This window comes from Mauremys mutica, chromosome 17 (assembly GCF_020497125.1).
Source record: "Mauremys mutica isolate MM-2020 ecotype Southern chromosome 17, ASM2049712v1, whole genome shotgun sequence".
Lineage (NCBI taxonomy): Eukaryota > Metazoa > Chordata > Testudines > Geoemydidae > Mauremys > Mauremys mutica.
Window position 1 is genome coordinate 23,522,003 of NC_059088.1, and position 15,737 is coordinate 23,537,739.

The window sequence follows — 15,737 nt, forward strand, 5'->3', positions numbered from 1 at the left end:
AACTCTCAGCCTTAATGTCCAAGTAAAGATGATCCACAGAGATGGCCGTATTCCGGACTGCGTGGTGATAACTGTTTAGAGGGGATGGATTTAGAATCTCTTAGGGGGCATTTCACTTTGTTCTCTCTATAAAGCATTTTGCACGTTACGGTAAGGAGCATGTATTATGCACATACCTGAAATAAGTGTCCTAAAAGTACATTTTGACCCAAATTTTCCCAAATGGGGTAATTCCACCACACTTTTATGTTTTAGCCCCATCATCCATTCCTTACCCGGTGGGCTCCACTCCCAGCCTTTTCCTTAAACCCACAGTAAAAGCTAAGTTGTATTTTTGCTAATTTCCCCACTTCCAGGGTGCCCAGGGAACTTGTTTCTTGGTTTCCTCCATCCTTAGCTGAAATCTTGGGGGGAAACCTTGACCTCCATCCGATTTGCCTCTTGGTGATTGTTATGCTTGTGACATAAAAAACATCAAATACTCTTGCTGAAAGTTTGTAACCTAACATTACTTTTATTCTTAAAATCCAGCATAACACACAGTAACCAAAACCAGAGAGAGACGAAGCAGGCTGCTCCCTATGGCAGCGAGGCAAAATTCACCCACCTTTTTCTAGGCTGGCTCTTTCCAGACTGACATCTGCTAGATTGTACACTTCCCTACAGCAAGCAAGGCCAGGAAAATCCCCTGAAATTTAAAAGGATAAACCACAAGTGTAACAGTTTTCATGCACCTCTGAGTTATTGATGCAAATCCCATCTGACCTTATGCATCTCTGAAGCATAGACAATATTCCACCTGAATAGCAGTCAGAAGAGGGTCTTGTTATTGCATCCAACTATAACACAGCAGATTGCACTAGACACACACCATGCTCTTACCCAGTCTGAGCTTGAATTTCTTCTCTAATAGATTTTAGAGGCAAAGGAATATTTTCCCCCAGGTTTGCTCTGCTGGTTCTCAGAGCAGGTTTTGAATGGGTCTATCAATAACTCCTGACCCTCTTCTTTTGTCATGCATGTTGCCCCACAGATCTACAAGAGGAAATAGAACATTTTCCTCTCCACGTGACAAAGTCTTTCATCAAGAGATCCATTAGCTAGCAGGCGTCTGTCTGTCTCACAGCATCATCTGTTCATTACTGAAGAAAGGCACAAGATGTCCCACCAGACAGTTGGGATACTTCTAGTCTATCTGCACAGTAAGTATTTGAGCCCGATTTATTTCATGCTTATTTTCTACAATGCTACAAACAATTTTCTGCCCAAGGACCTTCTGCAATTCTAAGAGGTGCTAACATCGACCTGGTCAGAGAGAGAGTCACATCTTTTAGTTCATCAACTGAAATCTTAAGAGAGGAGATTAAATATTCTGTTTTTAAAGAAACTTAGATTCCAGATACTAACCTTAAAAATAGTTTCTGTTTCTGGATAATATCCTGGAATGTGGTGCAAAATCTGCATTTTCCCCCTATGCTGTTGTATAACACAGGCTGACATATTTTTAAGCAGAATAATCAAAAGGAGAATTTGAAACACAAAGAGGTATGATAACAAATGACTCCCCCATGTATGATTTAGTAAAATTCTAGGGTTTTAACCACTGATTTGGGAACGCACGAGTGGGAATGTGTAGCCCGGTGATTAGGGAAGAAAACAGGAAATCTGTAGCCCTTGGTTCTAAACTCTGATGTTGTTACATTGCATTAATTCCCACACAGGCTACATGAATCCTAAGAAAATAAATGGCTAGAAAAAGAGAAAAATTAAAATAAATCTTTAACCAATATGGGTTATTCTTGGATCCTTTGCTCTATCTGGTGTATGGCAAAAGTGCAGCCTTGTCCGGGGCTCAGTGTGTTAACACACTCCTTTCCTCCTCTGTATAGTGGCTGCCGCGGAAGAAGCAATACAAATCCTGCAAAGCCCAGCACAGGTGTGGCGGTCCCCTGGACAGACTGCACAGCTGGACTGTCACTCTTCTAAAGTAGAAGGAAGGATTATGTGGTACAAGGAACAACAGGGTGGAAGTTTGCAATGGATTTACCAGAGTTTTGAGTCTGCACCTTCCGATGGAAAATACTCGAGTAATGTGAGCACTGCAACGAACAGGTTTTCTCTGATAATCAATAACGTGCAAAGAGACGACTCAGGGGTTTATTACTGTGGTCTCTCAGCCTTTCTGTATCTACAGCCCAACTTCGGGAATGGGACCAGACTAATTGTCACAGGTGAGTTTCCAATGGCTCAGACCAATGATATTCCAATGCTAGGAGGTAGTGTGAAAAAAAATCATCTTTCTTTGGCTATGTTGTGGCCAATCGCCCTGTTTCAGCTTTAAGCCATTGGTATTTGTGCAAAGAGCATAGTGCAGGCAGTGACCCAGGGCACAGTGTAGGGAATTAGGACACCTGGATTAGGTTCCTTAATCCCTTGGCACCGAGGGCAAGATTTTCAGATGAAGTCAGAACCCAAGAGCTCCCATTTAGGTACCCAAATAAATGCCCTGATTTGTAAAATGCTCCAATCAAAACCTAGCTTTTGAAAATCTGGAACATTTTGAAAAATCTGACCATTAATTTCTCTGCATCTCCGATTCCTCACCTGTATAATGACTCGCCTGTGTGAAAGCACTTTGAGATCTATGGATGAAAAGCACCGTGTCAGTGGTAGGTGTTAATGTTTCCCTGCCTTCTGGCTGGTATGATGCATTAGCAATCAGATTTGATAGTCACATTTGCTGATGATTCCTACTGAAACTGCCTGAGCCTAGGACATGGGGTATGTTTCACCTGCCCTGCTATCGTTCTACAACTTTAATATTACTCAAGTTCTTTTCCAGGCTTCATGATTCTGCCCATGTGTGTACAGGAGACTAGTCATTGTCTCAAGCAACACAGTATGAATTGAACATAAAAATACAATGTACGGCTAGTAATATATTTTTGATCCACACTTTGTGCAAATATTCCAAAGAGTGCACATGAAAAGGAAGGCAATTTAGGAATTACTTTGGGCACTACTAGATGTTGTAGCTAATGGGATGAATGTAACAATAGGAAAATGTAGACTGACCATTATTTGTAAGTAAGAAAGGTTCCTCTATCAGGCTTTTCATCCAGAGATCTCAAAGCACCTTGCAAAGGTGACTAAGTTTAAACTTCCTTACTTTACAATTGGGGAAACTGAGGCATGGAGAGGGGGACATGAACTTGTCTCCAAGGTCGCACAGTAAGTCAGAGATAGAGCTGGGAATGGATCTCAGGCCTCCTGACTCCCAGTCTAGGTTCCTCTCCAGCAGACTGACCAGCTCTTCCTCTGCCTTTGTACCGAAGCGAACATGCTGTCGGCACTCAGCAAATAATCCATGACGAGATCGGGGGAGTCTCTGAAAGTGGATACCCCAGTGTGTAAAACACTGAAAACTGGCACAGACAAAGCATTAGACATTGAAAACACCCTGCACTGGCTGGGGCTGGGGCAGGAGCTGGGTAGGGACTGGCTGTGCTACCGCTGACAGGTCTTTCCAGTCTCTAGTTTCTGTGACTCTCCTTTAGATGCCTCCGAGCTGAGTCTTTCCATCCTGGTGCCCTCTGTCCTGGAGGATGCTGAGCTTCCCCGCGTCATTCCTCTGCTCTGCCTGCTCTCTGATTTCACTCCTCCCTGGAGCGCTGTTCTCTGGGGCACTGGGGAGGAGGTGTCTGAGGGGCTGATGGATGCTGGAGCCATAGACGGGAACGGGGTCTTTAATGTTTGGAGCCTAACGACAATCCCGTCTGAGACGTGGAACCAGGAGACGATCTGCAATTGCACAGCCAAGGAGAGCAGCACGGGGAGAAGCATCAGTGCTACAGTCTCCAAGGAAACAGGTCCAGTATAGTATCATCCAATCTAACCTGCCTACCTGGTATTTATGCTACGCCCCTCACCATGGTATCTGGGCACCAAGAGTCAGCGCCATTACTCCAAGATAGAGAAATAGATGGCTCAGATGAATGATAGCTAATGGGAGTGAGGAGAGGTTTGGAAACCACTGAAAGGGAGCTTGAAGGGTGGGGCAGACAGTTACGGTTCCTCGCCTGTCACCCACCTTTCCCACCCCCAGCCTTCATTTTTCAACCCTCCCAGCGGTGAGAAATGGGTTTCTGGTCAAGAAGCTCGAGCTTTCCCCATCATGTGAGCACTGCAAGGCCACAGAAGGGTCACTTGAGGTGAACCAAAGGGGAATCAACAAAGGGAACAGCGGGATGAAAATCAGGAATGCCTTCCTGACAGCGAGAGCTAACAGACAGTGGAACAGATGCCCGGGGCAGGGCTGGAAACCCCTGTAAACAGGACTGGGCAAAGCACTAGTGAATATAACATAGGGAACAATCCTGCAGTGGCCGGGGAGGAGCTAGAGAGCACCCAGTGTAACAGGATCATCTCCATCTCTGGCTTCTAGGAGTCTGTGCCACCCCCTTTAAATAACTTGATTCTGTTGCAGCCATCACGGGCGCAGGTCTCAGGCTGAAATGGTTCCATGGAACAATGTCCAGGGCAGGCCAGCAGGATTAGGGCTGGGCTACACTGCTACCGGGTAACTCTGTCGAGCCGTGGTGTGAATTGCTGCCGACACGGCTATGCCAGTAAAAGCCTCAGTGTGGATGCAGTTATACTGTATAAAGGGGCCTCATACCAGCAGTTATTTCAGTTGATGAATCGGGAGAAGCTGTGCTGGCAAGGTTACAGTGGCAACATTTTCCCCAGAGGAGCCCTTTAAAAACAAAGCGAATTCCAGGTGGCACAGGCGGAATATAAATATTGTACTTACATTTACAAATAAGTCATTGTCTGTCTGAAATTTGTACTGACTTCGCTGGCGCTTTTTATGTAGCCTGTTGTAAAACTAGGCAAATGTCTAGATGAGTTGCTGTACCCCCCGGGAGACCTCAGCGTACCCCCAGTGGTAGGTGCACCCCTGGTTGAGAACCACCTGCACAGAGCACAGAACAACGGGTGCAGACCTTCAGGGAAAACACCTCCCTTTGCCCATGGCGTTGCATGGGACGCAGAGATCAGCAGCCCGTGCTTTGATAGGCATTTTCTATCCTCAGCATCTCTTCTCTCTGCAGGAGACTGTGGGATTGTGTTCTACGCTGGGCTGCCCTGTATTTTCATCCTTCTCCTCATCCAGCTGTTGATCTTGCTCTGGAGAAAGTGCCCCGTCAGAGGTAACTCAGTCATAACTCCGTCTGCAGTAAAGCAGCCACTCATCACACATCCCTATAACTGTCCCTTTGTTTCATCCACCAGGGAGAGCTGTGCAAAGAGGGAATCCAATACCTATGAGGCAGATCCCACAGGTAAACTGTTTTTTTAGCATTTGGCACATCAGTAAGATACGGTGTCTTAACAACAGGGGACTAGAGCCAGTGTCCTGGCCAGTGTCCAACCCTAGTGTCTACACTTTGCCTCCTGAATTCTCTGAGGTTTCATTTGAATTTATTCTTCTCTGCTCTTCTAGCAGAAGTGTTGTGTAGAGTTGTTGGTATAAAAGAACTGTTGGGTTCCACCCCAGAGGTGGCTGCAGGTCAGGCATGCTGAAATAGTGCGGTGTGTATTTCTGTAAAGGATCATCAGATCATCTTGTCTGACTCATGTGTATCACAAGCAACCAACAGCATCCACCCACTACATACTAAACCCAGCACCCAGGACAAAAGACAACAACTGAGGACAAAAGAGAAATCATCACCATTAATATAGGTTTTTCACATTCTTACAACACAAAAGCTGCTCTAATACAAAGAATTAATTATAATATCGTCTCTCTCCTTTTTCTGTTTCAGACCGAATATGCGACTCTGCCGTACAACAACAGAAACGCTCCTCGGTGACTGATGCAGTCTCACAAAAGTGGTTTATATTTTTTAAAACAAGAGATGCAAAAAGAAAGAACGAAAGTGAGAGAAATATGGAAAGTCTCATGTTTGTAATGAGCTAAGATGTGATGTGCGTTTCCTTAAAATACAGCCACTTCCACGGTCCCTTCTCTGAACCCATAGTCTGGACTGACACCTCCCTTCTTGCAAAAAGCCATGTGGGGTCATTTGTGAATTGCCTGCAGATTCGTGGAGCATCGTATTTACCTCTCATCTCAAGCATGTCGCTTCCCCCACCATAGCACCTGTCACTCACCCCTAGGGCGCCTCCTCCTGGCTGCTCGTGGGATTAGCTCCTTCCAGCTCCGACACCCCCTTCCATCATCTCGTCCTCGCTGCAGCCCCACGCGCTCTCCTGGACTCTGCGCTTTCCTCTTCCTGGCTTGACTGCTCCCTCGTCAGGCCTTGGCCCTCTGGCCGGGTCACTGGCTGTTTCCCCCCTGCCAGGGTATCAAACTGCCACAGGACAAACTGTCCCAGGTCATCACCAAACCCACTGCCCTGACGGTGCCACTTCCCCCGTGGCTGGTAGGGGAACCTGGGCCTGTCCTCCGCTCCTGCTTCCAGCTCAGGGATCCTTGAGTCAGTGGCTAAGGTCTGCAATGTCCCGCCTTGCTGGGGCTTCCCCGAGCCTTTTCCTCTCTCATGGCATCACTACCCTGCTAGAGAAAACATTCCTTCAGGGCCTGGGTCCTCAGGGTTTCCCCTCTGCCCTCAGGCTGCCTCCTTTCCCTCTCTCGTGCCCAGAGAGTGACTGTAGCTTTCCTCACCGCTGCCCTTCTCTGCTGCCGGGTTCCTGGATTTATACCAACCCCACCTGCTCCTGCTCAGCTGGGCTCCATCATCGTGCAGGGGTTACTTAGGCTCCACCTGAGAGGAATTAAATGGCCTATCTGCTTAACTGGCCCCTTCTTAACCTCATTAACCCCTTCTAGGCTAGTGTGGGGTGAACATCCAATCACGCCCCCCATCACCAGGGCAGTTGGTGCTGATGGAGGGTGATATAGTCACCTGCTCAGTTTGTGAACCTCCCTCCAAGCACTGACCCCCTGCGGAGGGAGCCCAGCCCAAGGCCGGTCATGCTGTGATTTTGGAGTCACTACTTATGTGTTTTCACATTTTTACAGTCACTCGCAAGGAGCCACAGGGCTGGTTTAGCAGCCAGTAACAGAATGTGGGTGTTAAGGGTCAGACTGTAACACCCGTACCCACACGCGTGAGAAGTTACGGATGGGAGCAGTCCCTGGAATGTCAGTGGGACCCTGCTGTGACTAACGGCTCCCCAGTGGCAGTGAGAGGTTCATTGCCTGGCCCCAAATGAAATACAAAGGGCCACATACCTGTACCACAAAGCACCCCTGTAAACCCAGAGTAACTCCACTGCCTTCAGCAGAGTTCTCCTGGGTGTGCACCAGCATCAGGGAGAGCAGAATCTGGCCCAAAGACTGTAAGAAGTCAGCTGTCATAATCAATAGGCTGAGCTTCGTGCTTCTCAGCTGCTAGAGAAAGGAACGGAAACATGAGGGAGGAGGTGGCATATTTTTTAATGAGCAACATTTAGAATTACAGCTTCAAAACGAGGGGTTAGGATCAAACCAGGCAGCATGTGCAGGCTCCGTGGCTGGGGGAGCCCCTCCCGTTGATAAAGCATGTTACTGAGAGAAGACAGACAGGTGCTGGAACGAGGCCCTGTGGATCCAGCCCTTTGGGAAAAGCAGCAGTTTCCCAAGGAATTCATTGGAGTAGCTGCTCCAGGACGGGGATGCGGAGAGAGCCTGACCTCACGCAGCTCCGTTCAGACACAGTTTCCCATTCATAATCTCCCCTCACACCAGGGAACGATACTGCTGGCCAGGCGGCTCGGTCCTGCTGATGGCAGCTCCTAGGAGGCAGCCAAAAGCAGCCTCCACCCAGCTGGGAAGTGTCACTTCTGTCTGGTTCTGCCCCTTCCATCTGCGCGTCAGGGGGCCAAGGCTGGTTCTGCATCTAAGTTTTTCTGGTCCCACTTGTGCCACTGGTAACACACCTGAGTCTCATGCCCAGTCCAGTGGAGGTTCAATTTCTCGTGGGTACAACCTCCCCCCTCCCCTTTCGAAACCACCAAGGGCTCGGCTTAGACATGAGAGTAGCTGAGTTCACTGCGACTGCCCAGCCTGAGTAACCGAGCTCAGGATCTCTAGGGGGGGACGAGGGGAGGAATCGTCTCCTTCACGGGTCACAGAACAGTGGTGGAGCCACTGCACAGCTGCTACCCCAACGTCAGGGCTGGAGCAGGCTCTGTGGCCCTAGTTGTCCAGAGCATTGGTGTAGTGGTGGATTCACTCCCTGCCAACCCCATCCCTCCCCCTGGGGCCACACTGAGCAGAGAGCCAAGCTCCGGGGCGCACAGGGAGCGCGTAGGTAACACGCAGGCTCCTGCAATCCCGCCCCCCTTTACGAAGTGACACCGCACTGCTCCTGTGGTCTGAGACTCTCTGCACCCACAGAGGGGTGGGATTTGTCCAGAAACGCACCAATATGTTGCCAAGATACCTGTAGGACAACGTCTTTCGTATCACACTAGGAAATCTCCCACCAGCAAGGGTCTGTTTCTTTTTGTGACTTCCTGCTCTGCATAGGCTAGATGGACGAGTGGGTTAATTTTCAGTTACATTTTGGAACTGAGCCACATGGAGCAGCAGTGAAGAACAGTAAGAAGCAGTAAAAATCAACCAACAGCTTGTACAGAAAGTCAGCACCTTACAGGATGGTCCCGTCATAGAGATCAGCAGTGAAACAGCTGTGAGTGTCCAGGCTTGGATCCCGTGTGGGCTGCGATTTCCCCCTTTTCCCTTTCACTGGTCGCTGCTCCCTGCTCTGGTTGTGATTCCTTGAATCAAACTCCAGTTGGGCATAAGCGGTTTGACCCTGTTTGACAACATTTAGCAACATTAGACAACTCCCTGCAAGGTTAATTAGTAAAACTTCGATAGATTTGGACACAACAACCAGTTACATTTACAAACAGACTGTTAAGCTTTATTTAAAATTCCACTATCTGAACAGTGCACATCATTAGCACTGTAACGATCAAGGGAATCTTGCTTTAAAAGTCCAGCAGTTGGCTGAAAAGGGAGTTTAGGATTGAGACAGTTTTTCATGTACCCGATAACTCCTCTCAGTCTGTGGCTTTCGCTCTTTTGCTGAATTTCCAAAACAGACAGAAAAGGCCAAATCCAGGCTTAGCAGAATTACAGGGGCATTGGAACCATTTGCATCCTAAATTCACTCATTTTCAAGACTCGGTCAATGACTCATTAGAGGAAATTAAAGTTTTTTTTCCACTCAATTTATATCCAGGCCGAGATTATCTTGCCCTTCAATGAGAGTTGTGCATTTACAACTGATGGGCTAACCAGGCCTCTGCTGTGTAATTTACATCACTGGTCACATCCCAACTCAATTTGCCCAGAGATTCCCATGGGAGTTTCACCTGCTTATCTGAGGCAGAAGTTCGCCCTGTGCGATAACGCAAATGATAAATGATAGAAATAGTGGGTTCAGCCATCAGATGCAATAGCAGTTCCAAGACCTGAGCCCGGCTGAATACAGCACTCATCTCTATGGAGGAACTGCTGTGTTACGGGAGTGCTGGAAGGAATAAATGTTCAGTCAGGACAAAGAGAAGGGATGGTAGAGCTGTTTTCTAATTTTGTGATTTTCTGAGAAATCAGCCCTACTATTAACAGGGCTGCTGCTGCGTCTCCACACCTGGGACGGACTGTAGTGTGTTGATTACCTGGGTTAGAACAGCAGTGACTCCAGGCCAGGCTCAGAGACACCATCAACACCACCAGGAAAATGGCCACTGCATAGCGCACCGTCTGCGGCACACACCTGCTGGGATGGGCTGTGGAGGAAGCTGACACCAGTCGACTGAGAGAATCTTCTTTGCACCTTTTCATTAAACCCTTGGGTTTTAATTCCCCTCTCCCCAGGAGTTGTTCTTATTTAATTCTTTATAGTGCTTTATGGGTACAATCTGGGTGAAAGCTGCTCTAGGAATCAGACCTACATTGTCTTGCTGGCCCTCTACTGTCTCAGTTTAGCTTTCCCAAATTCTCCACAAATCTGCCTATTTTTAAATAAGACATAAAATATTCCAGCTCTCTGAAACGGAAAATTACATAGAAGCAGCTCTAATTGTGGCCATTTTACACGTATTTTACAACTGAGTCTCCCTTGGTTTCAAATATCATATCACTCACCTGCAGGATACCTGGTACTTTTCTTCACACTGCTGCCAGAAGAGTTGAATTTGACTTCACAGGTGAAATTCTTCCCACTGGTCCAGGTGTCCATGGGGACGCTGATGTGATTTATGAGCGTTAAAGATCCATCCTTTGCTTTCAATGAGCGCGTCAGCCCCTGTTCCTGCAGCTCCCCAGAAACACTCCAGGAAACATGGACTGGGCTGGACACTCCATGGATCACACAGGCCAGATTCGCTGTCCCAGTGACTTGACTGCCACGTGGAAATGGGACCAGAAGCATCACCCAGCTGCTGTTGGTATAACTGTCTGAGCAGAAGGAGGTGGTGAATTCAGTGTGATAGTCAGATAAGCTGCAGTCAGATTAAAGACGTCAATTTTTCACTAAGAGAAGGTGGGTGAGGTAATATCTTTTATGGGACCAACTTCTGTTGGGGAGAGAGACAAGCGTTCGAGCTTCCACAGAGCTCTTCTTCAGGTCTGGGAAATGTATTCAGAGTGTCATTTCCCAGATCTGAAGAAGAGCTTCTGTGTCAGCTCGAAAGCTTGTCTCTCTCAGCAACAGAAGTTGGTCCCATAAAAGATATTACCTCACCCACCTTGTCTCTCTAATATCCTGAGACCAACATGGCTACAACAACACTGTCACTAAGACGTTAATTCAAAGAAACACATCTATTGAAGAAGGAGATAGTAAATCATCACACCACCACTAACTAGGATGTAGCGCAATATGTACCTGCATTAGCCAGGTGGAAAACTGGGTGCAATTTAAATTTTTTATAAACATTTCATTAACTCAACATATAGTTTCATGCAGTCACGGCTCTTAGGTTAGAAATATTCCCCTCCTGGATGCCCTGAACAGTCACTGAGAAACTTTAATAGTTTACTTTCAAGTTTTAACATATTTACTTATAAAATGTATGTGTATTATATCCCTTCTATACCCATAGTATTTAATGTTTAGCTGATCTGTTTGGCTTAAAGCAAGCTTTCCTTTGCACCATTCATCAGTAGATATCGTATCTTCTTATGTTTTAATGGGAACATGAAATATGCTTTGTCAATCAATCATTAGTCTCCTTAAAGAAGCTATGGTTCCTTACCTCCAACAATGAGTGTGGTTCCATTTCCAAAAATCAGGTAGCTGCTGTATTCAAATGCACAGTAGTAAATGCCAGAGTCAGTCTTTTGGACGTTGCTGATTTCCAGGGTCGAGCTGTGTGTCTCGTGCTTGCAAGTAAATTTACTTACATTTTGATCATCCAAACAGCTCTTAATGCAGGTGGGTTTCTCACCTTCTCTTCTCAAATACCAAAACATGCTACTGCCTCCTTCCAAGTTTTCTGTGGAAGAACAGTGGATCTTTGCGGTGTCACTAACTTCAACAAACTGGATCCGCTGAGTCTGGTGCAGAAATAACTGCACTCCTAGCACTGGAGAAATAAAATATTGTTATAGTCAGTGTCCATCAGGTCTCCAGCTGCCACAGAGGGACTGGATAGCTCAGCAATAGAAATTATTTAATCTGATAACATCTATGCTCTGCAGCCTAAATGCTAAAAAAACCTGCTATAACTTTGTACAAGTGAATGGAAATGCACTTAAAATCCAAACATATCATAGATATTCAACACTGATGTCCTACTGAGGAGGCTGTTTTCCCAATTCCAAAGCTTAATGCAGAAGTTTTACCTAAGGAAGATAAAAGCAGATACTCGGCAAAGATCATTTTCATAAAAAAAGTAGAACAAAATCCTGACACACTGGCCCAAAGGCTGACGCCTAGTGCACTGCTGCAGTGACTGGGTTCAGTGTCTCGGTTATGTCCAGTGAGGAACGCCTCCCAGGAGCATGTGCTGTGGTGATAGATACTAGATTTGTGAGTTAAAGAATCTACAGAAGCTGCTGTATTTCTTGTAGAATTTCTCTGCATTCTAGTGGCACAGGAGTATATAATGATTGAGAATAAATGTAAACATCCAGAATATGGATGATCTATATAAACAAATCCAACTGACTTCAGAGCACAAGTCCCTTTGACTTTCAAAGGAGGATGCTCCTAAATCACTAAGATCTTCTGACAATCCCAGTGCAACTCTCTCCCCAGCCTTCCATTTTTGGTTTAATGAATTATATTTCGTGCTGGTACAACACAGACATGTAATGATCGTTTGGCATCGTGTCTTGGAGGACTTAAATTGTACCTTAAATCATCACCCTGAAAGCTCTGACATTTGAGAACTAAGACAACCTGGGATGCAATTTTCAAGAGTACAAGTCCCAGTCTCAAAGGTTACTTAGGGCCAGATGGTTAAAAGTATTTGGGTGCCTATACAGGCAGAGAGGTGCCTAGCGGGATTGTCAAACATGGCTAAGTGGGTTAGGGGGCCTCACTCCCACTGAAGTCAATGGAAGTTAAGGGCCTCCACTTGGATCTAGCAATAAACTGGCTAAAAACAAACTGAAAGGGGCTGGTTAGAAAGCTGCCTCTGGCTGCATGAACTATGGAGAGAGAAGTAAAGTGCATCTGTCAGTGACTCTTCTGAAACAATTGACAATAGAGGGCAACGTGGGCTAGCGAATAGAGCAATTGGCTCAAAAAAGACCAGATTCCGTAGACCGCACCCCATTTTCTGAGACTGCACCGACTGGCTGCATCTCCCGTGGCAAAGTGGGGATCGATCTGTCACAAACCCCTTTCCAGGCAGCTCTCTAATGCCGGGGACCATCTATCTTCTTCCTTCCTTTCCCTCCCCTGCCTTCCTCCCTCCCATGGCCGGGGAGTGACTTGGGCTATATCCTGCAGTCCCTGGCTGAGGCAATGTTAAGCGGAAGCAGGAGTTTGGCCTGACGAAGGACGACTGGACTGGCTGAGATTCTGCCTGATTTCTAGCCCAAGGGCATTACTCACAGTGACACGGCTTCACCTTTGCACCAATGTAAAGAGGAGTTTAGAGGAGCAGAAATTACACTCACACCCACTTCCAGGCCCCTGTGTGTTACAGTGGTGGAAAGGGGCTTAGTGCAGATGAGAATCAGGTCTCCAGGCTCAGTGTTAAGGGGCTGAATGTTGTCAGTGATCGTACAGATAAGACCATGGAAATCATAATGCTATTCAAGCACAATGTCTGCCCAGCAAAATCCCTTATAAAAGCAAGTGCCTGTTATAAACATCCAAGTAACGCTGATGACAACAGCACAATGCTCTGTTTACTGCTCGAGGGAGCCCAACACACTGCTTTACAATGTGCAGTGCTTAAAGGAACTGAACCTAGGAGCTGATCCTAAGAGCAGCTGAGCACCCGCCACTCCCCTTGACTTTGCAGAGTGTTGTGTCTGCCCTGCTCATCACAGCAGGTGCCTCAGCACCATGCAGGATTGGGCCCTTATTCTGTGCATAGAAAAATCTTCATCCCCTGTGGGGGTGGGGCGGGGCAGCTGTCTGACAGCCCCACAGCAGCACTGCGCAGAGCCCTAGGGCAGGAGGGAAAAAGGAACAATGCAGCCAACCAGAGCTGCATTTTACACTCACGTGCAGAAAATGGATGGGCAGGAAATGGATTTCCCACCCCCCGAAAAAATTTTAAGAAATAGAAAACTTTTCCTGTCACGAGCTAGGATGAAATAATCAAAATCTCAAAAAAGTTCCTGGAACCAAAAATCATTCTGGGTTGGGTGAAAGGAAGCGTTTTGTTTTAATGATTTTGAAATGTTTCCTTTCAAATTTTGACCATATACAATTTTGTTAAATTTTTAAATTTTCTTTTGGCAATAACTAGCTTAAATGTCTAAGCCAGGAATCATTTTGAACAGGAGAACTGGAATGTTTCATTTGTCAATTCTGAAACTTTTTGTAAAGTCAAAAACATTAATTAAAGCTCGCCCTTTTCCCATAAAACCCCCCGCCCTTTGATTTCAACAAATGGGCATTTTCTGAAAAAAAAAGTTCCTTCTAAAGACCTGACCAGCTCTAGTAATAACCCAAATGGGAAGTTGGCCAAGGAACCGGAGCCAGCTGCTCTCGTCTTGCTGAAAGCATCCTCAGTGACTGCAAGTCACCGTTCATTCGAGACCTCAGTTTGAAGTCACATTGGAAATCTGGGCCCTCCTGCAGCCCCGTGGGGTTCAGTACTCAGAGTAACCTGAGATCAGATTCAGGCCCTTAGTCATTCATTTTGATTGGCACTCAGAGAATCATAGGAATGTCAGGCTATAGGAGAAGGTGAAAAGTCCTCAAGGTCCGGCCTCAGCACAGGCATCTGGACAAGCAAAGCCAGACCATGCCTGACAGGTGTTAGTTCAACCTGCCAACGACAGGGATTCCACAACCTCCCTTGGACGCCTGTTCCAGAGCTGAACTCCCCTGAGAGTTAGAAAGTTTTTTCTAATATGTGTTTTTCCTAACATCTACCTAAATCTCTCTTGCTGCAGATTAAGCCTTTACTGGAAATGAAGAACAATTGATCACCATCCGCCATGTTTGAAGGTGTGTGTGTCACAAATAGGTAACACATTTGTTGTATCATCCATCAAAAGAAACACAGATGCAAAGTGGGATAGAAAGGACCAGTTTCTGCTCTCAGAGATACCGGTGTAAATCTGGAGTAACTCCACTGACTGCAACAGAGCTCCTCCAGATTTATGGTGCTGCAAACCAGAGCAGAATCTGGCCCAAAGGATTTAAGACATCACCTTTCTTATTACGCAATGATCTGAACAGGCAATAAAGACAACACAAACCTCACTAGTGGAGTTGCCGTCTGTTTTTAATGAGTGACAGTTCGAATGACAGCTTGAATAACAAGTTGTGATGCAAACAGGCAGTGCGTGCAGGCTCAGGCACCAGGAGAGCTGCAGCCATTGGTAACGTGTTGTTATTGTCAGAGGAGCTGGCTCATGGGGCTCTGTGAATCTTGCCCATGGCGGGAAAGCAGCAGCTTGCAGCGGTAGCACTGGAGTAGGCGGTAGCAGCTCCAGCCCTGGCCTGGGGAGAGATTCTCATCCCTCCCAGCTCCTCCTGCATCCGTCCTTCCCCTTCACATTCCCACTGCACGTCCATGTAATATTACTGCAAAGGGAGCATGAGCCTGCTGAGGATCAGGAGAGTTGGGAGCTGTGGCATATACAGGGGCTGCACCTCCCCTCTGCAGGCTCCTGCCATCCAGCCTCACTGTGCAGGGAACCTGCAGCCATTCAGCTGAGTCCAGGTCCCTGTACAGATGCAGGGAGGATGATGATTTTGTTACCCAGGAGCCCCAGTTATGGACCAGGCCTCATTGTGCCAGGCGCTGCACAAACACAGAACAAAGAGACAGTTCCTGCACCAAAGAGCTTCCAATCTAATACACAAGTGATGTGTAAAGTCATTTACATTGCGATGCCTTTATAACCCAGAAGGAGATTTCCCATCTGATGAGGCTGGACTCTTTGGGGATCTTCTGAGCTTTTTATTCTAAACAGAGAAGTGGAGAAAATAAAAAAGAAAGGAGACGGAGACAGACAGAGCCTTCTTCCAGCTGCTACGTCCGATCAGCAGAAAACCAGCCATCAGTTCCCA

General features: G+C 46.8%; 1 protein-coding gene across 1 annotated transcript; it reads left to right on the top strand.

Moving 5' to 3' along the window:
- Positions 1-1,064: 1,064 nt before the first annotated feature.
- On the top strand, positions 1,065-5,879 carry LOC123351490 (immunoglobulin gamma-1 heavy chain-like). Its single transcript, XM_044990876.1, has 6 exons — positions 1,065-1,202; positions 1,890-2,231; positions 3,558-3,869; positions 5,115-5,213; positions 5,296-5,345; positions 5,832-5,879. The coding sequence occupies exons 1-6, from the start codon at positions 1,160-1,162 to the stop codon at positions 5,877-5,879; spliced, it is 894 nt and encodes a 297-aa protein (XP_044846811.1). The 5' UTR covers positions 1,065-1,159.
- Positions 5,880-15,737: the final 9,858 nt, after the last annotated feature.

What these genes read in the sequence shown, in the direction of transcription:
- LOC123351490 (XM_044990876.1), top strand. Translation starts at nt 1,160, where the DNA reads ATGTCCCACCAGACAGTTGGGATACTTCTAGTCTATCTGCACA. An exon ending in ACTTCTAGTCTATCTGCACA is followed by an intron (nt 1,203 to 1,889) that starts GTAAGTATTTGA and finishes TCCTCTGTATAG; the next exon opens with TGGCTGCCGCGGAAGAAGCA. An exon ending in CTATGAGGCAGATCCCACAG is followed by an intron (nt 5,346 to 5,831) that starts GTAAACTGTTTT and finishes TTTCTGTTTCAG; the next exon opens with ACCGAATATGCGACTCTGCC.